At 40.4% G+C, this 21,263-nt stretch overlaps 4 protein-coding genes, 1 long non-coding RNA gene and 6 other non-coding genes across 14 annotated transcripts; 1 reads left to right on the forward strand and 10 right to left on the reverse strand.

Annotated features, from left to right (window-relative positions):
- Positions 1–265: 265 nt before the first annotated feature.
- Positions 266–1,498, forward strand: LOC137946257 (PRA1 family protein F3-like). Its single transcript, XM_068792482.1, has one exon. The coding sequence runs from the start codon at positions 425–427 to the stop codon at positions 1,241–1,243; it is 819 nt and encodes a 272-aa protein (XP_068648583.1). The 5' UTR covers positions 266–424; the 3' UTR covers positions 1,244–1,498.
- A 1,487-nt stretch (positions 1,499–2,985) lies between these two features.
- LOC137946494 (uncharacterized) lies at positions 2,986–4,954 on the reverse strand. The gene is made up of 3 exons (XR_011111078.1): positions 4,804–4,954; positions 4,199–4,328; positions 2,986–3,627 (listed from the first exon to the last, which is right to left on the reverse strand). It is a non-coding gene; the product is annotated as an uncharacterized lncRNA (long non-coding RNA).
- Positions 4,955–5,075: 121 nt separating this feature from the next.
- On the reverse strand, positions 5,076–5,159 carry TRNAL-CAA (transfer RNA leucine (anticodon CAA)). The gene has a single exon. It is a non-coding gene; the product is annotated as a tRNA-Leu (tRNA).
- A 543-nt stretch (positions 5,160–5,702) lies between these two features.
- On the reverse strand, positions 5,703–12,039 carry LOC137945525 (glycine dehydrogenase (decarboxylating), mitochondrial-like). The gene is made up of 15 exons (XM_068791459.1): positions 10,515–12,039; positions 10,180–10,425; positions 10,003–10,080; positions 9,121–9,221; positions 8,847–9,042; positions 8,637–8,762; positions 8,362–8,547; positions 8,034–8,147; positions 7,493–7,645; positions 7,170–7,358; positions 7,007–7,084; positions 6,789–6,914; positions 6,608–6,706; positions 6,310–6,427; positions 5,703–5,967 (listed from the first exon to the last, which is right to left on the reverse strand). The coding sequence occupies exons 1-15, from the start codon at positions 11,715–11,717 to the stop codon at positions 5,873–5,875; spliced, it is 3,108 nt and encodes a 1,035-aa protein (XP_068647560.1). The 5' UTR covers positions 11,718–12,039; the 3' UTR covers positions 5,703–5,872.
- Positions 12,040–13,100: 1,061 nt separating this feature from the next.
- LOC137945261 (uncharacterized) lies at positions 13,101–17,019 on the reverse strand. 4 transcript variants are annotated; one of them, XR_011110973.1, is made up of 4 exons: positions 16,943–17,019; positions 14,809–16,785; positions 13,812–14,471; positions 13,101–13,454 (listed from the first exon to the last, which is right to left on the reverse strand). XR_011110973.1 is itself a non-coding variant. In XM_068791060.1 (2 exons), the coding sequence occupies exon 2, from the start codon at positions 16,553–16,555 to the stop codon at positions 15,092–15,094; it is 1,464 nt and encodes a 487-aa protein (XP_068647161.1). In that variant the 5' UTR covers positions 16,556–16,785; positions 16,943–17,019; the 3' UTR covers positions 14,487–15,091. The 4 variants fall into 4 exon arrangements, 2 of the variants coding, with proteins under 2 accessions (XP_068647161.1, XP_068647162.1); XR_011110972.1 differs by lacking the exon at positions 13,812–14,471; XM_068791060.1 differs by lacking the exons at positions 13,101–13,454; positions 13,812–14,471 and having other exon boundaries at positions 14,487–16,785.
- Positions 17,020–17,109: 90 nt separating this feature from the next.
- LOC137945262 (large ribosomal subunit protein eL22y-like) lies at positions 17,110–20,363 on the reverse strand. Its single transcript, XM_068791062.1, has 2 exons — positions 20,080–20,363; positions 17,110–17,318 (listed from the first exon to the last, which is right to left on the reverse strand). The coding sequence occupies exons 1-2, from the start codon at positions 20,304–20,306 to the stop codon at positions 17,174–17,176; spliced, it is 372 nt and encodes a 123-aa protein (XP_068647163.1). The 5' UTR covers positions 20,307–20,363; the 3' UTR covers positions 17,110–17,173.
- Positions 17,970–18,099, reverse strand: LOC137947147 (small nucleolar RNA snoR74). The gene has a single exon (XR_011111194.1). It is a non-coding gene; the product is annotated as a small nucleolar RNA snoR74 (small nucleolar RNA).
- On the reverse strand, positions 18,150–18,279 carry LOC137947146 (small nucleolar RNA snoR74). The gene has a single exon (XR_011111193.1). It is a non-coding gene; the product is annotated as a small nucleolar RNA snoR74 (small nucleolar RNA).
- On the reverse strand, positions 18,330–18,459 carry LOC137947151 (small nucleolar RNA snoR74). Its single transcript, XR_011111197.1, has one exon. It is a non-coding gene; the product is annotated as a small nucleolar RNA snoR74 (small nucleolar RNA).
- LOC137947150 (small nucleolar RNA snoR74) lies at positions 18,557–18,686 on the reverse strand. The gene has a single exon (XR_011111196.1). It is a non-coding gene; the product is annotated as a small nucleolar RNA snoR74 (small nucleolar RNA).
- LOC137947148 (small nucleolar RNA snoR74) lies at positions 18,834–18,962 on the reverse strand. Its single transcript, XR_011111195.1, has one exon. It is a non-coding gene; the product is annotated as a small nucleolar RNA snoR74 (small nucleolar RNA).
- Positions 20,364–21,263: the final 900 nt, after the last annotated feature.

Below are 21,263 nucleotides of genomic sequence, written 5' to 3' on the forward strand. Positions count from 1 at the left end.
ACTTTCTCTTTTGTAGGCCAAGGTGGTTACGGGCTCTTTCCTCGTAGAAAATCAAAGGGGGCCCTCCTCTTCTCTGTTTTGCCTCTCATCTGATTTACTAAAAAGCTTAACATAACGAAATGGCGGAGAAATTGCGAAATCAGAAAAAGCGAAGAATTAGCCTTTTGTATATTTGCTGTAATAGATTGACTTCCCGAGCAGCAGATACGAATCTCATATGATTATTACGCGTTGAAGGGTCCAGAAAGGAAAAAATTAGGCTGAAAAGAAATCGAAAGTGAGAGGCTTCATTGGCAATCCAATCGCTCTGTTCGGTAAACATAGCATGTGGCGATGCTGTGTCACGACTGTGTGCTGTCCCTTCCGATTTTCCCTCTTTTAAAAATCTGAACACTGCCGTCCCCACAACGATCCCTGTTCGCTCATGGCTTTTATCACCCCGCCCGTCCCCAAAAGCCACAGAATGGTAGTTGGAATCCTGGACCTCTTTTATTTGTTCCCTTTCGTCCCCACCTTACTCGATTCTTCTTCTCTTCTCCCCTCTCGGTTCTTCCCCTCTGTTCTTTATTTGATTTCTCGGATCTTCTTTCTTCCTGGTCAATCAGTCTCTGAGCCGGTGATTCGCCCAGGCGCGAAGTCGATCATGACGACCTACGGAACCATTCCGACGGCGCCTCCTAGCACCAATCTTGAGTTCATTTCCCACGCCAAAGACCGGGCGAGATCAGCCCTCGCGACGCGGCGGCCGTGGAAGGAAATGGTTCATCTCCATGCCTTTGGGATACCCTCCAGCGTCGGCGAAGCCTTTTCCAGAGTCCGGACCAATCTGGCTTACTTTCGTACGAATTACGCCATGTTCGTGCTTTTGGTGGTTTTTCTTAGCCTGCTGTGGCACCCCATTTCTCTGATTGTTTTCGTCATCATGATGGCCGCCTGGGTTTTCCTTTACTTCCTCCGTGACGAACCCCTGGTGATCATGAGCCGAACCATCAGTGACCGAGTTGTGCTCGTCGTGCTGGCTATCGTTACCTTTGTCGCGCTGCTCCTCACGCACGCCACTACCGAAATATTGGTTTCTCTCCTTGTAGCAGTTGTGATTGTGCTTGCGCATGCGGCGGTAAGGAAAACGGATGATCTGTTCATGGACCAGCAAGGCAGGCCAGGTGGGATGTATCCGGTGGTTGTTGACCCCAGCAAGCGCCCTCTCACTCAGCCTTCCGCACCTTCTTCTTCTTCTTCCTAGTTTGGCGGAAGAATTGGGGATTGTACTCTCCTGGCGTGCTACTCTTTTTTCCTTGTAATTTCTGTAATCGGTGTTCGAGTTGTAGAATCCATCTTGATTGATCGATTGCTGGGTTGTATCATTTGTTATTACATTTGACCATCCTTCCGCTCTCGTAGATGTCACGGTTCTCTTGAAGTGCTTTCTAGGCTTCCTTCTTCTCTGTATTCTGCTGTTTGTTTCGGATTCCTATGAAGTTTTCTCAATTTGTCAGTAGCAGAAGCCTGATCATTCTTTTGCCATTACATAGATACCAACAAAGGAGAAGAGTAATGAACATTATCTTTACTGGAGTGGCATTAAATTTATAAAATTAAATCCACTGATTAATTAATCTAACTTCCTGATCCGTATTCGTTGCCGAAATTGCCTGCTAGAGAATGAACAGAGACCTGGCGTATTGAACAAAATACAGTGCTTTAGAATCTGGAAGCCGCAAAATCCAGCAACAGTAATGGTGGGGCGTTATAAAATTATAGGAAAAAAGCAAAGGTTTATGGAAAGTAAAATGACTGAAAGGTGAAACCCATTTAGTCGATATTTTACCTGCTTCTATCCAGCTCCACTTCCACCAGTAAGTTCTGTTCGATTTAACAGTGAAAATCCCTTTGTTACGACTCGTTCTGGACGCAAATGTTCTGATACCTGTTCTGAAAAACGCCATATGCTAAAGCTATTAGGCAAATAAACCAGCTCCACGAGAAAGTGCTGGTGTCGACCCTCCTGGGAACCAAACTTGTCTTGGCACCAATGGCTGCTCTGGACGGGATGAGAGAAAACACAAGGATGAGGCTCGCAGGATTCTGGCCAAATTTCAGTGTGCTACCAAAACGCTTTCCGGACAAAAAACTGCAAGAGTAGTCATTTCACAGATTTTTTTTTTTCTATTAAATCTCTGGAAGTAGTCCCGTCATAGAATGTAACAAACAGAGATGACATTCTTAGAGATCCAATAGGCTCCTTCGCCTAACTTGATATTATGATCATGATACTGATGGATGGAGTAAAATATTGTCCAGAAACGAGAATAAGAAAGGTCATCCTAACGATGGAGTAACTGATCACAAGAGGCTGCCTTGTCATAGTGAAAGAAATTTAATAGAAATGGCACTCTCAGTTTTGTCATAAACGGCAAAACCATCTTTACTGAAATTTATCCAATTGTACTGAGCAATCTAATTGATCGAGCAATGTCATTACCATATAATTGGAAAACATAACACGACGGTCCTCAAAAGCTAGATTTGAAAACTTGAGGTTTGTGCAAATGCATCTACCGTCATTTTTTACTGTTTTGCCCTAATCACCACCACCACCACCACCACCACCACCACCACCCCCACCACCAAAAATGAGAAAAAGAAACTGCTATATGCTATTAACATACAAGGAGTCGATTACAAGAACACTTAGAATTGGTTGTTCAGGAAGGGAAAATTTTCAACTCTATCAAACGTTTCTTTGACAAATTTGCAATAGTATCCGCTATTATTCGTGCACTTGACTTCACCTGGAAAGCGATGCAAGCACTAGTTGAGCTGAAATCAACAAGACTGTCAAGGTACAAGCTGGTGTTAGTTCAGTAAGCCTGATGAAATCATGACAATTGGTGCTTTCTTATCCCGTGCAAATTTGAAAACCTTTTCATCCCTCTTGCTAACTCCCTCTGGACTGACCTGCGCAGGTGGAGGTATCAAAATATTGAAATACCTGTTGATTAATCTCACCATTCACCTATGTCTTCGCGGAGTAAATGATCCAATTCTTACTGTGAGCCCATTCTGTGGTAGTTCCTCTAGAAAATAAATTTAAATTTGCTACTTTCATGAGATTTTCTTTTATTTAATGTCTTCAAGATCCATGACTTCGGCCTCTTTTTTTTGCTCGATTTAGATTTAAAGTCATTATTCAGGATATACCAATCACCATTCGAAACAGTGAATCATGAAAAATAAGACAACTTACAAAAGGATAGATTTCAAAGTTGTACATGCCCAGGATATAAACCCTACCTGTCAACTTGAAACAGTTAATTGTATTCAAAAGAAATAAACTTGAAAATTTTTAGCATGTTGAGACCTAATTGTCATTTGAGAAATTCCTTTCATGCCCATCTCCTTGATGGGCATCAAGATCTATTATCAACACCCTGCATAATTCATATACAGCAAAAACAATTTGGCGAACAGAGTGAGACAGCTGCATACACAGAATCCTCCCCTTTCTGCAGAGCAGTGATGAAACCCTCCACCAGCATTTATGGCTGCCCACGTTCCTATGTGGGCAGCCATAGAAAAATGGATCAGCATTCAAAAAGAGCAGGGATGAAATGATTTTACACAACTCTGCAACAAACTGAGCATATTAAATAATATTAAAAGAGTTCTAAGTCAACTGATCAAGCTTCCAAATAGTAATCCTAGTCTCTTATATAACTACAAACCTCTTCTAGTAACCTTCTCTCAGATCATTCATGGCATATTCACCAAAATTAAAACAAAAGGTACAAAAACTAGCAATATTCAAAAGTGTTTTACAGGTTAGTGTTCCCAAGGAGCTTTTATGCAGCTAATTTTAAGAAGTGACCACTTCCTTTTATGGTTTCCTCAGCTTAATAATAACTTCAGAAATCTAGATTATGTTTCATTGGTCTTTGAAAGACAGATATTGGGAGAAAGAAGCTTCAGAATTGACTTTATACCTAAAACTTTTGTATATTGTTGATCTTTGAAAGGACAGATCAAGGGAGTAATATTCACAACCATAATATGAGGTAAGAAAGCAGGCGGCCTTTTCTAATTTTTCAGTAAGCTTAAAGTGATGCAACTTTGAACTGATTAAACAAATCCATATCAACATATCCAAAAGTAAACATGTGCAATCCTACACCCAGTGGCCCAAAAGGTCAGTACGTACTGTAGTTACCACTAGAAGATCCTCCTCCTCTAAAGCTTCTACTGGTTCCACTATCTTTTTCTTGTCCAAGACACCATCTTCCATGAGAAATTGACATATGCGACCCCATTTCGTGAAATCAAATGGATGCCTATGTAAATAATAAAAGCCAAAAGACACAGACAAGGATAAAAGGACAAGTTAGTTCCAACATGGAGAATTAAATAGTTTAGACCTAAAATTACAATAGAAACCAAACGAGCCCAATCAACACATATGATATAAGATTGTTTAATTTTATCTCCTACTTCGCTTAAATGATATCACTCTCAAGTAGGCAATCAGATTCTTCATGTCACTTCTAGCTTCTAACACTTAAAAAAAAATTTAACTACCTAAACCAACAACCATTATTACTTACTTCGACCAAGTAATCCGCTAAAGCAGGATCGGTATCACAAGCAAGGCACCGAAAATGCACTTACAGTTTCTCAACGCGCACAAACGCGATGTTTTAAGAGGAGGAATAAATGAAAGGAATCTGGAAAATCTAGGTAAGGGACGCGCATATGGGTATTCAAGAGAAGATTCAAAACGTGGAAGAAAACAAACATAAGCGACTCAACCTTGGCGAGAGTAACGTCGAAGTAGCGCTTGCTGGAAAGAATTCGATTAATTCTGAGCATTTCAGAGTTGCTTTCTGAAGCAGAGGAGGGAACAATACGGGCTTTCTCAGGGGGTCACATTGCCACGGAACTTCCCTACCAACTCGGGAGAGTTTGGGGCTGGGCCAGGATCCAACTCGGTCCTGGTATAAGTTATATTTCTCGAGATGGTGGACCCATTTCAGTTAGAAAATATTATTTTTGTATTGGAAATAAAAAGCATTGGAATTTCATGTCAGAAGTGGGATTTGAACCCACGCCCTCTTTCGAGGACCAGAACTTGAGTCTGGCGCCTTAGACCACTCGGCCATCCTGACTGTTATTATCTCTAGCTCTTATTCATATTATACCTAGAATATAAATGAGTTTGGAAACCATTAGTCCTTATTTATTTTACTACCTTGAAAGTTGAAACAACCTTGTTTACAAAATTATCTTTTATTTACATATATTTTAAGTTTTAATGGCCTACTTTTTATTTCCAATAAATATTTCTATTTAAAGTTAATTTAAAAAAAAAAATGGGTTGGCCAAAAGCTAGAGGGCATTGTTCGAGTTTGTATTTATAATTTTTTAATAAGTCCACATGAATGAGTCTCACTCACGCATCCAATGGAAACATGAGTATTGGATTTCTGGGTATAAAAGATCCTGAAAATATAGAACCTGTCCACAACTATTAGTAGTTATTAGTAGCTACTTAAAATGCATTATTGATCTTCAATGTCATTGCTAGATGGCTTCCATCTTCAATGCCTCCCAGCAAAACTGACTGCTAAAAGAAGATACTTGGTTTCCAAGTTCTGGTAGAAAGGAGATAACAAGGAATTATAAGAAATTTCTTTTTTTATCTTCTTTTTTCCCCTTTTTTGCAATATGCAGATGGCAGCTTGCATATATCAAATATTATAATGACAACAGGAATGTATTTCCCCAGAAGGGATTTTACATATATATATATACAAGTAAGAGAGTGGAGAGGAAAGAGCTTTCCACCATCCGAGATTCATCTGCAAAGCTGAATAAGAGATTAAGCAGAAGCTGCTGCTTGTTCTTCAACAGCCTGAGATGCAGGCAGAAGGGTACAGATGAGATTGCGGTCACCATAAACATTGTCCACACGACCTGATTGAATAAAACTCAATTTTGGTTAGCATTCGTCCATCAACAAAGACTAATGAGCTAGTACAATACTAATCAAATATTGGAAAGATCTGTAGCCAAAAAACAAAACGAAGAGAGTCGAAGAGTAATCCTTGTCTTAGAAAATGGTAAAGATGGCATTCATTCTCACTTGTTATAATTTCAATTAAAAATAGATTTTGCTTTCAAAACACAAATTGTAAAACCAAATCCTTCAATAAAAGCATGATGCAAAATAGTAGCAAATATGAAGAAGAAGAAATAAATGGTAGAATCATTATTCTCATTAGATAGAGGGGGGGTTATCAGATAGTAAGATATTACCTGTTGTTGGCCAGAACTTTGCAGCTCGAAGCCAGGCAGCTGGAAAAGCTGCATAATCCCTTGAATATGGCTTGATCCATTTATCGGCCATGAGGAGGGATGCTGGATGAGGAGCTCCCTACGTAAACACTTCTTCGGTCATTTTTCAGCACAAAATGCATTTGTAATACATACATGTGACTTTCCAAGTTTAAAAGTGTAATACTTCCAAGAAAGAAATACTACTTCGCCAAAGCAATAAATACAAGAAGCAAACTCACGTATGAAATTCTACCAAATAAGAGTTAGTTCCATGTACCTTGAGGACATTGTTGTTAATATCAGCTTTTCCACTCTCAATCTGAGCAATTTCTTCTCTTATTGATATTAGAGCATCGCAATATCTGTCTAGTTCAGCCTGTCAAGGAAAGATGAACACCCATATGAATAGATAAGCTACACAAAGCGAGGAGGAGCATTTTTTGGGTTCAGGAGTATACTTTGTTTTCACTTTCAGTGGGTTCAACCATAAGCGTGCCAGGAACAGGCCAGGACATCGTGGGGCCATGAAAACCATAGTCCATAAGGCGTTTTGCAACATCTTCTGGCTCTATACCAGCAGTAGTCTGCAAGAACTAGTTGTTATAAGATGAAACCAATATAATTGTTGTGGAGATATAGAAAGATCACTGCAGGAAAACAGAAAAAATCCAAGCACCTTGAATCCTCTCAAATCAACAATGAATTCATGGGCAACGGTGCCATTGACACCACGGAAGAGAACAGGGTAGTGATTCTGTAAAATCCAGCACAATACCTAAGCCCATGATGAAAGAAGGAATATCATAGTTAAAAATGAATCTATGAAAAATTTAAGGAACCTCCAAACGCTTGGCCATGTAATTTGCATTTAAGATGGCTATCTTTGATGCATCAGTCAGTCCCTCGGAGCCCATCATGGCTATATATGTGTATGAAATTGGTAAAATAAGTGCTGAGCCCCACGGTGCAGCAGAAATGGTACCAAGTGGTTGTGCTGTCTCTGGGGCCGGTATCCCACCTGTGGGAACCTAAAAATTACATAATTGTAAAAGGTTAGCATCTTAGTTAGCAAGATCTTTAGCAGGTGAATCTCATGATCAAACTAAATTTAATATCAGTAGTTACTCTTTAGCTATAAAAAACTGGTCCAACAACATCTTACCACAGGGTGTGATGGTAGAAATGGTGCTAAGTGCTTCTTTACACCAATTGGACCCATGCCTGGACCACCACCACCATGTGGAATACAAAATGTTTTGTGGAGGTTAAGGTGGCAAACATCTGCCCCAATCCAACCTGGGCTAGTTAGACCAACCTGTAGACAACCCAAAAACACCCATTAAAAAGACATTCAGTTGTGCCCTAGAAGTTAGCAAGACAACATTGCAGAGCACAAGATCCACAATGGACTGTTTGACAAGATAAAAAATGCTAATAATGTTTTAACATTTAAAGCAGCTATAAAGAAAAGAAGAAGAAGACCATGACATATTAAATTTTTGCCAAGTATGTAGTCCAAGAGGTTAAATAAATGGTTTATTCAATTTTCATCCCTATAAAACTAGTCAATTTAGTAAACCTCTTGAGACTTACTTCCTCCTCTGCTGTAAAATAAATTTCTCACAAAATCCATCAATGAGGTTCACTACAACTAAGCACACATATCCTAAGATGATAACACAGGAACATGGTGCAAGAAATACCTGCGCATTCATGTTAGCCCCATCCATGTAAACTTGACCTCCATTGTCATGGATTATCTTGCATATTTCATCAATGCCTTCTTCATACACACCATGGGTTGAAGGATATGTAACCTGAAAGTTCATAATAAGTAAGCTGCTTTAATAATTTGAGGTATGAAGTTGTCCACTGAGCAAGACACTTCAAGCCATAAGCATATATGTGTTTGTGGAACTTGGTTTATCTAGCCAACAATAATATAATCACAACATAAACTCTTCTAGTTGAATCTCAGAAAAGTAAGGAATGGGAAATCAAAGGGTGCTTTCAAAATAAAAAAGTAGATACCATGAGAGCAGCAAGATTTTCCTTATTTGCTTCAGCAGCTTTTCTCAACTCCTCAATGTTGATGTTTCCCTTTGAATCAGTCCCAATAGTAACAATTTTCATTCCACACATAGCTGCACTGGCAGGATTGGTCCCATGTGCAGAGACAGGGATTATGCATACATTCCTATGAGTATCTCCCCTCGACTGCAGCAGATTTCATGAAATGAATGTCCATAGCTTGTGCAACTTTAAGAACCAAAACATATGTATGTGACAATTTATAGCTCACTTACTATGTGGTATGCACGGATAACCATGAGGCCAGCATATTCTCCAGCAGCACCAGCATTGGGTTGTAAGGAGAAAGAGTCAAACCCAGTGATGGTACATAAGAGTTTACCCAAATTATCAAACATTTCCTTCACAAGACAACGAAAAATATATCAACTGAAAGCCCATTAGTAAACACAAATGGTGAACTTCAACATAGAAATTGTACATACCTGATAACCCGATGCTTGTTCGACTGGGGCAAAAGGATGAAGGTCAGCAAAGTCCGGCCAAGTCACAGGCATCATCTCAACTGTTGCATTCAATTTCATTGTGCAAGAGCCCAGCGGAATCATGCTATGGCACAGGGAGAGGTCTTTTGATTGTAGCCTAGAAATGTATCTCAGCAGCTCATGCTCTGTATGATAGCTGCAAGATCAATGTGCTAACTATTAGTGCTTATGAATTGCAACTGCAGGAGTAGCAAGTTCTTTTGAAAACACGTACGAGTTAAAAATTGGATGAGTCAGATAAGGGCTATCCCTCACAAGCCCTCTTGGAATGGTGGATTGAACCTCCGATGCAAGAGAAGCAGCAGTGAAGGGCACCTGAGAATTATAGGCAGATTATATACCTTGAGATATGAGATATAATCATGTACAGGACCTACAGTAAAGCAACCATCAAACTTATAAAAGCAGATATTTGATGTTGCCAATAAGTATCTGATAATGTTTGTGATTAACTCTACATCGTTCACCTACAATCAATAGCTTAGGTACCAGACAAAATATTAGCATAAAAATAAATTAGTCAAACAAGTTAAGCAAATTAGTAAAGCATGCTTTACAAGTTCACATTTTTCATAATTTTACATTATTTAAGCTGGAGGCAGGTATTCATATCAGCAAATACAATCAATATCCAACCCAAAATTAATTGAGGGATATGTGCCTTTTTACTTGCATTTGTTCATACTACCAATTACATATTGCATCAAATTGTACAAGATTCTTTTTTTAACTAAATTTTAAGAGATTCCGTGCATCAGGAGTTTGTCACCTCAATGATATACTGAAGACTAAAATTTGGCCACTAAAAGACACAAAATTTAAGAGACTTAAATCTTTCTACTCCTTGCAATAGCAACAACCACCTTGAGCAACTTTTTTGTTTTGACTGACAAAATTTTGAGAACATATTTTCTCTGGTTTCATCAATTTTTTCTTATTGTTAACAGACAATAAACACAACGAACTCCCTCAGGTCTTTTACAGTATTACCACAAGATCAGCTTTATTCACTTTTATAAGCTGAAAGTCCACACCCTTTCTCACATCATAGACCCAAACCAGAAATAAAGCTCATACCATTAAGAGGGAGACTTACAGATTTCCCACTAGAAAATACTTTGAACAACTTGTCAACATCCTCCAATGTTGTTGTCTCGTCAAAGGATATGGTTATCTGAACAAATACCAACAAGCTTTACCACCCATAATTCCAATGCTTCACATAATTTAAAGGATCAAGGAAAAAGATCCATAGAAATTCGAAATTACTCACAGTCTTTGAATCCAAAATCCGCAAATTGATCTCATTCTTGTAAGCCGCATCAGCAATTGCCTTAGCATCAGCACACTTAATCTTGACTGTGTCAAAAAATGGCAGTTCCTGAACCTCAACAGTCCCAAGTTTCTTAAGTCCCTGAGTAAAAACTCCTGCAAGCCCATGAACTCGCTGTGCAATAGCCTTAAGCCCTTCGGGACCGTGATAAACGGCATACATTGCCGCCATATTTGCAAGTAGAGCCTATGGAAAATTTGTCCAACTTCAGGAACAAAGATACACAAGATACAGAACAGCCATCTGGCCACGCTACAAGAAGTAGAAGAAAGTACCTGAGCTGTGCAGATATTGCTGGTAGCCTTGTCTCTCCGAATATGCTGTTCTCTAGTCTGCATTGCCATCCGAAGTGCTGGTTTACCACTAGAGTCCACACTGACTCCGATAATTCTTCCGGGCATCATCCTCTTGTACTCCTGCGACGTGGCCAAGAACGCAGCGTGCGGCCCACCGTACCCCATGGGAACACCGAACCTCTGTGCAGACCCGACCACAATGTCAGCTCCCAGCTCGCCGGGTGGCTTAAGCATCGTGAGGGCGAGAAGATCAGATGCCATCACGACCTTCACTCCCTTCGCATGAGCATTCTTGATGAATTCTCCGTAGTCCAGTACCTCCCCTTCCGTTCCCGGATACTGCACCAGAACACCGCAGACATCTCCGGAGCTGAAATCAAGATCTCTGAGATCCGAAACAACGACTTTCAGATCGAAGCCGGCCGCTCGCGTCTTGCAGATGTCTATAGTCTGCGGGTGGCAGTTAGTTGCGACGAGAAAAGTTTTCTTTTTTGAGCGCTGGATGTTATTGCACATCGCCATGGCCTCTGCGGCCGCGGTGCCTTCGTCGAGCAATGACGCGTTCGACATGGGGAGACCCGTGAGATCAGTAATCGTCGTCTGGAAGTTGAGCAGCGATTCTAGCCTCCCTTGAGAAATCTCGGCCTGATACGGCGTGTACTGCGTGTACCAGCCCGGATTCTCCATGATATTTCTGAGGATCACACCAGGGACGAGAGTGTTGTAGTATCCCATTCCGATATAGCTCTTGAATACCTTGTTCTTGGCAGCCAAATACTTCATATGCGCAATCATCTGACCCTCCGTTAGCCCCTCATCGAATATAGGCAGCTTCATCTCCGACAGTCTGATAGATTTCGGGACTGTGGCATCAATGAGCGAGTTCAGCGATGGATACCCGCAGGACTCGGCCATCTTGGTCTGCTCGTCTGGGGTCGCCGAGTTGTGGCGACGGGGGAAGGTGTCGGACGGCTTAAGCGCCTCAACAGAGATCGACCTTGCATGGGGCTGGAACTCGGGCTTCACCGATCTGTTAGCAGATGAAAAAATGGACGACGACAGAGAAGAAATACACCGCCGGGAAGTGGCGGGATGAGACAACTGCGAATTCTGCGCCGCCCTCGATTCGGAAACAATCCGGCGGAGAAGTGCCCTGTTCACGAGACCGCGTGCTCGCTCCATTGCAGAGGACTAATAACAAGAAGAAAATGTCGAGGACGAAAGTAGAAATCTGGTATAAATACAGGTTCCCGCGATGGGAACGATCAGTGGTGGTGGGTGAAGGGTGCGCAGCTTATCTCAGTGCGCATCCTAGAAGACGTGGCAGGAGTATAGTCCAGCAAGCCCCCGCCTTGAGGGCTTCAATCACCAAATCCGCGAACGGGAGGTGGAGAATTGAGTGGGGATGGAGAACGGAGATTCAATGGACGAAAATCAGTTCTTGTTTATAGGTACTACAGAAATAAAAAACCACAAAAAGAAAAAATTTTATTTGATTTTTCTGCTCTGCTGCTTCTCTTTCACAGCCTGCTTATCGTTTTTCTGCTTCACCTCCGCCTCATAAAATGATAGAAATAAACTCCAATGCAAACACTGTATCCATATCCATATTCAGCTACATAAGAGGTAGTATTCCTAATCACTTAGGAGTCCTGTAAATCTGTCTACGAAACAATCACTTCCCCTTTCCTCGTCTTCTACATAAAATACTCTAATTGCATGGTTGAATCCCCACATCACAGAAACAGAAATTTAAGATTTTTGCGTGGATTGATTATTTAGAAGGAAGAGTTTCTCACGACCCACAAAATGGTTTCTTACTTATATTGGCTGGATACGAACAGAAGGGTTGTGTCTGTCCTTGTGTGGCAAGGAACTGTTTTCTGGGCAAGAGCACTCTGTTTCCGTAGTGCCTGTGTTTTCACGTTCTTTTGATTTTTTCTGCGAAGTTGGTCGAATCTCTGGAATCTGGTTGCACCCATTGAAATAAGTCGACGAAAAACAATAAAAAATCGAGGGTCCAACTTTTCGGCGTGATCTCTGGGCAAGGAGAGTTCATCTTTCTGCAATTACTGTATTTCAGTGGCCATGAATGGCCAATTTCTGCTTCCGAAGCTACTGAATTTGAACACCGTTGGAAGGAATTTGGGTGGTAAAAGGTATAAAGAGGTAGTAGACGTAGCTCTCAGAATAATGCTTCTTGTAGGAAAGTGGTTGGTGGTTGATGGATTTGCAGATTTGTCTCACCATGAAATACGGAGTAGAAACTGAAGATTTGCCAGTGTTTGGTGGGGCGATCAGAACCAGATGTTTAAAGAGTGTATATATTTTAAATTATTGTAAGACTCACCAAACCCTTCAGAATTAATTACTTGCTTTCTTCGGACAAAACTATTATTTAATAATTTCCCATGCAGCTTTGAAAGGTTGCTGTATTAACTAATTAAAAACATTTTGATCATGCGCCCATTGGCCACAGATACCTTATCGTATTTAATCAAAATATGTTAAAAGATTCCATGGACAGCCAAAAATCTCAATTATATGGATGATTGAAGCCACACATGAAAAGGTTCTGATGGATTTGCTATAAATCTGGAGGATGAAGACCCACGTAGTAAAATAGAACAACACAATCAAATGTTAGTATGATCTCAATTTCCAAATTCCTTACAGCCGGAGCTAGTAGAGGCATGTCTGATATTTCAACCACAGGGTAACAAATTTGTAGTAGGTAGTACCCACTTCTTGCTCAAGGCTCAAGCAATCGTCAGAATGATCGTCTGAAACACAAGGAAGGAACATACAGCATTTTTCAGATTTAACACCAACTATATCAAGCTTTCGTATCTGTGATGGGTATTGAGCATTTTTAAAATCTCTTTAATTTTTCTCTCTTCCTTGTGCTGTAATTGATTCCTGTTAACAGATAGAAAGAAGAAGATGAGAGATCAGAAACAGAAACCAAAGATATAAGCAGGATGTAATGAAAATATATTCAAGAGCAGTAACTATACTGAACTACAGAAATATCAAAGATGTTTTCTAGCAGGATCTTCTGATTTAAGTAATGACATCAACAACATCTAAAGTCTTAAAATTTTCTTAGACAAGCTGAATAACTAGTATCCAGTCAAAAATGTCATCTCATGTTCATAAATATGAGAAATGGGAGAGCAATAACAAGTGATTGCTATCCTTCCTAAAATGGCAACTCCACTTGTTTCAACACTGAAGTTTGCTTCTTTGTTCTGAGAAGATACAAACAAATTTCACCTGCTTCTCATCCTTGAACACTAGTCAGCAAGATGTATGAGAAAAATCAACCAATGCCACCACACAAATCATCTCGTCAGAGCTTTAGATTGAACTCTCCAAGTTCACCACTCTGGAGCAGCTAAATCTCAATCAGATGGCAGAAGGCAGAAGCATCGAATTTGGGAACATATCCAATTGGCTGCCCCATTTATCTTAAGAATTGAAGTCATCAAATTATAAATTTGAACATTCTCAAAAACTTGAACCTTCCTCTGGCAAACTGAGATCCATGGGCAATGAAAATTGTTGTCATTAAAAATAATACATTATCATATCCATGAGTTCCTCCACATTCTTTCTTCTTCGACCTCTTCTGCTCTGCTTCAAATCTTTCTTCAACCAGCCTAATAATTATTAGTGGGATTCTACCACTGGCTTGGTAATGAAGCCTTCAGGTAAGAGAGACAAACCTACTTGAAATGGAAGCATCCTCCTGTGGTAAGAGAGATAAAACAGAGGTAGCAAAAGAAAAAGGAAAAAGAAAAGAATGAAAAAGAATGTAATGCCATGGCATCAATCCAACAAACCAGATCCGACATTTCAACCACAGGGCAACAAATCTGTAATAGGCACTACCCACCTCTTGCTCAAGCCTCAAGCAATACTCCGAATGATTGTCTGAAACACATGGAATGAACATGAAGAATTTTTCAGACTTAACGCCAACTCTATCACCCTCCATATCTGTTGATGGGTATTGAGCCATTTTTAAATTTTTTTTAATTTCTCTCTTTCTTGCAGAGTAATTGACTCGAATTTAACAGAAAGAGAAGAAGATGAGAGATCAGAAACAGAACATATACTGAAATACAGAAATATCCAACAGGTTTTCTACCAGGAGCTTCTTATTTAAGTAATTACATATCAGATATACATAAGATATCAACATCTAAAGTTTCAAAATTTTCTTAGACATGCCGAATAACTAGTATCCAGTAAACAATGAAAACTGCACCTTGCTGTTGAGTCGAAAATGTCATCTCCATATTCCAAATATGAGAAACGGGAGGGCATTAACAAGGGATTCCTGCACATATTAAAATGGCAACTCCACTTGTTTCAACACCGAAGTTTGTTTCTTTGTTCTGAGAAGATTACAAATTTCTCATGCTTCTCATCCTTGAAAACTAGTCAGCAAGAAGTATGAGAAAAATCACCCAAAGCCACCGCAAATATCATCTCTCAGAGCTTCAGATAGAACTCTTCCAAGTTCACCACTGTGGAACAGCTAATCTCATTCAGTTGGCAGAAGGCAGAAGCATCGAATTTGAGAACACTTCTGATCCGTTGTTGGCTGCCCCATTTATTTTAAGAATTGAAGTGATCAAGTTGTAAATGTGAACATTCTCAAAAGACTGAACCTTCCTTCCTCTGGCAAACTGGGGTCCATGGGCAACGAAAATCGACCTCATAGAAAATAATGCATTATCATAGCCATGAGCTCCACCACATTCTTTGTTCTTTGATCTCTTCTGCTCTACTTTAAATCCTTCCTCGACCAGACCAATGATAGGTGCGATTCTATCATTGGCATGGTAATGAAGCCTTTCAGGTAAATCTTTTTTAAGAAACATCTTTAGTTTTTTGCCATTCTCCACCTTGTCAGAACTCAAACCTTCCATCATTTTATCCACAACGTCTGAGAGAGAAACACCAGGGGGCGGCCGAATGGCAAGCAGGGGACTAAACGATTGAACCCAAGCCTGTGGAATTTCGATCCATGGAGCCAAATCATCGAGGAAAATTAGTTTTTTATCACAAGTGCCAACCATCCCATGGTCACCCACTAAAATCAGGGTGACATCCTCAAAAATACCTCTGCTCTCAAGCCCGTCAATCAACCTCCCAATCATCTGATCAATCCTAGCCACGGCATCCGTAATCTGAGGATCATCCGAACCTACCTTGTGACCCTGATGATCGGGGTCCTCAAAATACAACGTCATAAAAACTGGGATTTCGTCGCTGGGTAGATCAAAGTATCCCAGAATTCCATCAACCCGATCCGTGAAGGGAACAGAATGGTTATACTTGTGGCAAAATTTTGGAGGGCAACTCCAGTTGCCTTTTTTGACATCGGAGCCGGGCCAGAAGTAGACGGCAGCCGGCAGGCCGTGGTTGACCACCGTTTCCCACAGCGGCTCTCCCAGCCACCACTTGGTTTCATGAGACTGCATCGAGAAAAAGTCGCCGGTGGCAGGATCAGTGAAATAGTTGTTAACAATGCCATGAAAAGCAGGGTACAGGCCCGTGGCAATGGAATAATGGTTGGGGAAGGTGAGGGTAGGGAAGACGGGAATTAGACCTGTCTCCGCTTCAGTTCCATTCGCAATCAAACGACCGATATTGGGCGTCGGCGTCTTGAATTGGTACCCAAAACGAAACCCATCAGAAGAGATTAAGATAACCACAGACCTCTGAAGCTTGGACAGAGGACGGGCGACGGCATCGAGCAGGGATTCACGGGAACAGCGTGAAACAGGGGAGAAGAAAAAGAGGAAAGCGAAAGCTAAGGATAAGGCAACGGAGATGCAGGTGACGAGGAGGATCAAGGTGAAGAGAAGCGACCTGGGTTTCGAGGAGGACGTAGAAGAGGTTGAAGATTCTTCCGAGAGAAGAGCTGTGGAGGGATCGGACGGATCTTTTTCCGGGGAAGGCGAAGGCTTAGAGGGGGCTAATATGGAGAAAGAGGCAGTGCCCATTTGGAAGTTTGTGCTTCTCCCTCTTTCTCCAACTTGTCGAAGAGGAGCAAGAAGAAAGATGAGAGCTCTGATCTTCTAGCCGTCGGGCGGAACGGAGAAGAAAGTAGAGGTAGTTGTTGAGGGATCGCTCTCGAGCGGGAACCAACGGTCAGAGTTGCTATTGGTTGGTTTGTTTGTATGAAGAGATGGGTCCAAATTTCTTACATCGCCGCCTGTTCCGGTCACATTGACTGCAACACGGCAGCGGAGGGGTAAGGAAAAGTAATCCTGCCCAATCAGGCGAGTATGATTTTCATCAAGTTTTAATGTTTGTAAGTAATAACTATAAAAGGGTTCATTTTAAAAACAGTTATTATCCAAAAAAGAGTTATCATCAAAACTGCTTACTATTATTTAACGTCAGCCAATGCAAATGGTAGGCTCTGAAAACGGCCCTTGTCAAAATTTTGTCTTCCAACCACCTTCAAGCTGAAATAACAAATATGTGTATTGGTTTTGAATGAGCGTCAACATTTAAAAAAAGAATTAAATGGATTCCAAGGCAAAACCGTGCGTCTCAAAATAACTATTCAATTAAAGAACGAGATTAAAGACATCGGGCTACAAACGTGGACAAAATTAGTCTTCTTCCTCGGCTTCGTTTTCTGCAATATTGAAGTAGCGAAGCTCATATACATTGCGGTCCTTGTTGGATGAAATGACTCTCAACCAATCTCTCACATTGTGTTTCTTCAAATACTTCTTCGTCAGGTACTTCAGGTACCTACAATCAACACCACCGTGCTTTGAAATTTTGTATTACATAAACATTTTATTCACCAATAATAGCTCAACGTGGCAATAAACAGCAAATTAGTATAGGTAGCTCTGGGGAACTTCACAAACTTGTAATAAAAAAAAAAATCCAATATTAAGAGAGGTATTTAAACATTACAAACATTAAACTAAGCTAAACACGTTTGCATATTTTCATGTGAACACATTCTACCAATCAACCTAGTGGGCCCTTTACACTAATTAAGATCTGAAACGCAGGATGTACACACCAGCTGATTCACTCAAAACTTAGAATCGTGTTGTTCAGTAAAATAAAAATCAAAAGAAAATGCTGGCTTTTAGCATAAAATGTTCAAACAAATCACAACAGAAACTTTCTACAAATTTCTTCTATAAAACACTAGTCCAATGCTTTTTTCCAGTGGGACACTAATAAAATGAATAAAAATAAATACTTTTACTATAGCTTGTCCACTGAGGTAACAGACAGCAGCTTGTTCCTTCAGTTTATCTAAAGTCTATTTATTTCTCCTATTCTCATGGATACACATTCCTTAATCGATACAACTGGAAATTTTAGAAAGAAACCATTCAGCTGATTTGACAAATAAGCAATCTAGGACATAGTCGTCAGTTGTAATGTCCCATCATTTACTGAACCTTCGGCAATAAATCAATTAGCAGAGATTCACCCAATAACAATGGAGAGACTATTCCTGAAGTTTACGGGAAGCCTGTTCAAAGAACCAACAGACGACTGCTTTTATCCTTCAGGTTACCCAAGGTCGATCAAAATATCTATATCAACATACTACATGAATGTTCCACCATTTACTGAACCTTCTGCCATAAATCAATTAGCAGAGGTTCACCCAATAACAATGGAGAGACTATTCCTGAAGTTTACGGGAAGCCTGTTCAAAGAACCAACAGACAACTGCTTTTATCCTTCAGGTTACCCAAGGTCGTTCAAAATATCTATTTCAACATACTACATGAATGTTCCACCATTTACTGAACCTTCTGCCATAAATCAATTAGCAGAGGTTCACCCAATAACAATGGAGAGACTATTCCTGAAGTTTACGGGAAGCCTGTTCAAAGAACCAACAGACGACTGCTTTTATCCTTCAGGTTACCCAAGGTCAATCAAATCTTAAATACTTCAAAACCCGAATATGCTCTCCCTTACTCTCTGGCCATGACCAATCCAATATACTACTTGAATGTTCCACCATTTACTGAACCTTCAGCCATCAATCAATTAGCAGAGGTTCACCCAATAACAATGGAGAGACTATTCCTGAAGTTTACGGGAAGCCTGTTCAAAGAACCAACAGACAACTGCTTTTATCCTTCAGGTTATTCGAGGTCACTAAAAATTTAGATATCTTAAACACTCCAAAACCCTACATTTCACTCGGTGCATATTTCGGGTTTGGGTCAATCAAACATCCCTACGTTTAACAAATTATGGGTATCCAGAATATAAACTTAATTATGATGTCCCATCATTTACTGAACCTTCTGCTACTACAATCACTCAGTGGTTCACCCAATAACAATGGAAAGACTGTCCCTGAAGTTTACGAGACGCCTGTTCAAGGAGGTAACAGACAACTGCTTTTTTCCTTCAGGTTATCCAAATATTTTTGTGCAGTTTTCTGACAAATGCTTTGAAGAGCTTTTTTCGCTAAATGACACTACAACAAAGGTTTCCATACTTTGCCCAAGACTGTGCAAGCAAACATATAATTATTTCGCAATTGTAAATATTAACTCCACTTTAATAAACTTTCAATGAATAATCTTCAACTAAGAAAGTATTGCAAGAAGTGACATATAGGAACAAAGCTGTAAAGCATGCAAAAGTGATGAATCACTAAATCTTAAGACAGTGTGCTGCCCAACACATTAAAAAATAACGAAAAATGTAATTAAACCAAAATTCAAATAGAAAAATGTAGGCACTGGCATTTGTGAAAAAGGCACTTCTATAAATCTAAGCTGCAGTCAGGCAAAAATATACTCATAGAAAAAATTCACGGTTGAATCTTGTGCATTTGTGTGTACTTTAATAGCTAAGCTAGAACCATCATACTTAAAAATGTTAACCCATAGTGCCCAACAAGTTGGGCCACAGAAATGATTGGCAACTACTTGCTTAGCTTAGGCTAACTTACATAGTGTTTAGACTCTAGATCAACATGTTAGCTAGACAAATAATAAACAACCTACAGAAGCCAAAAAAACAAAAATCTCAAATGACAGAATGTATCAAGTTGCTCAATGCCCTGCTCAACTAAAGTTTCAAATTGACTTCACAATGTTCCAGTGAGAAAAGAAGAGTATTCATTCTACCTTTATAATCAACTCCAGTAGTAGAACCAAAACATCTACGGCTAGGAGCATGACAACAAGATTCGACTACCACTCAAAGTCACATGACAAGTAACACGATGTAAGCTTGAGAAAACAAGCAGAGCGAACGGCGGAAAAAGTAAACTAAGCAAGAAGAAATTAGCTCAGTGTACTAGACAGTACACTAATAAAAATGAAATCGCACCATTTTTTATTTACACTAGCCTTCGGAGCAACTAAGAAAGAACGCATGCAGGTAGAACGTCCACAAAACGGAGTATGAAACAGAAAAGAAAACCACAATAAAAATATTGAAATAAAACATTAGATCGAATGAGGAACAAGGATCGAATAAAAAAAGAGCATTCGATTGGAATTAGCTTCACCTCTTGGAAAAAGGGTTATCGGAAATGACGGTGATCTTGCTCTTGTCGCGGGTGATGGTGATGGCATCCCCCAGCGCTCCAGCTTTCCCACCAACTTTAATGCGCTCCTGGAGGAACTTCTCCAAAGAAGCGATGTCCATGATTTTGTCCTCGACGGGCTTCGCGCAGTCAATCACGAAGCTCGCCCCCTTCTTCTTCCCGCCTTTCGGAGCACTACCTCGACTCATCTTCGCAGCCTCTGTTCCCTTCTTACGGCTGCAAAACCCTAACCCTAGAGAGCATTCGCTTTTATCGACCTCGCGCTGCTTATATAGAGCATTTTGGTCCCATGTCCCTAATGGATCTGGAACAGCTGGAAACGGGGGAATCACGATTAATGGATCTGGAACAGTTGGAAATGGGCCGCGATGTAGAATGCAAAGGACTAATAGATCATATCCGACTTGCGCAGCCCAGCTGATTGACCCGCGACTGTGTCGGGTAAACATGAACCCGACCTAAAGTTGAGCGAGCCTAACTTCTCATCTTTTGGAAACAATTCATATTTATGCTTTATTTTGGAATTTAGTGACTCTTTATTTTTTTTAATCAACTGGCTGCAGACGGAATAGCCAGCGCGGCGACCGGCCGTCGGTGCTCCAAGGACGGCGATCTCTCGTTTCGTTTTCTTCTGCTGCCTATAATCTGTTTGCCATTTTGCCTCTTAACTAAACTCAACCTCCCCCTGCTGTTAACTGTGGCAACCCACCCGATTCGTCCATGTGACGACTTTATCGAGAATTCGAGACGAGAATGACAGGAACACGAATTTGTCTATGCTCGCAGGACTATCTTCTAGTGCAGAAATAAACGATAATTAGATTTATGGCAATTTGTACATAATATGGTTACCCTAAGAGATATGTAGGAAATTAACCAAATTTGGTAGAAGATGAGATAAGGCTCTGATGACGATGGTGTTGATCTGTCAGAGCATCAAACAAATTTGACAGCCAGCTTCCGTTCGATGTTGCAGGGACATAACTACAGCTTTCCCAATTTTTGTTTTCAGCACGGAAGTTAGAGACTGAAAAGTGGGAAGCTGCACAAAACCTTGTCGTGCTGGCTCACAAGGACTCCAACTGTCATGTAAGAGCTATGCGCTTGGCTCATTCAAATTGGTTTTCGTATTCAGGAAATGATTT

The sequence above is a fragment of the Aristolochia californica genome, unplaced genomic scaffold (assembly GCF_029961685.1).
Source record: "Aristolochia californica isolate CCGP_79_NKW_82.1479 unplaced genomic scaffold, dmAriCali1.0.hap1 SCAF_12, whole genome shotgun sequence".
Taxonomy (NCBI): domain Eukaryota; kingdom Viridiplantae; phylum Streptophyta; class Magnoliopsida; order Piperales; family Aristolochiaceae; genus Aristolochia; species Aristolochia californica.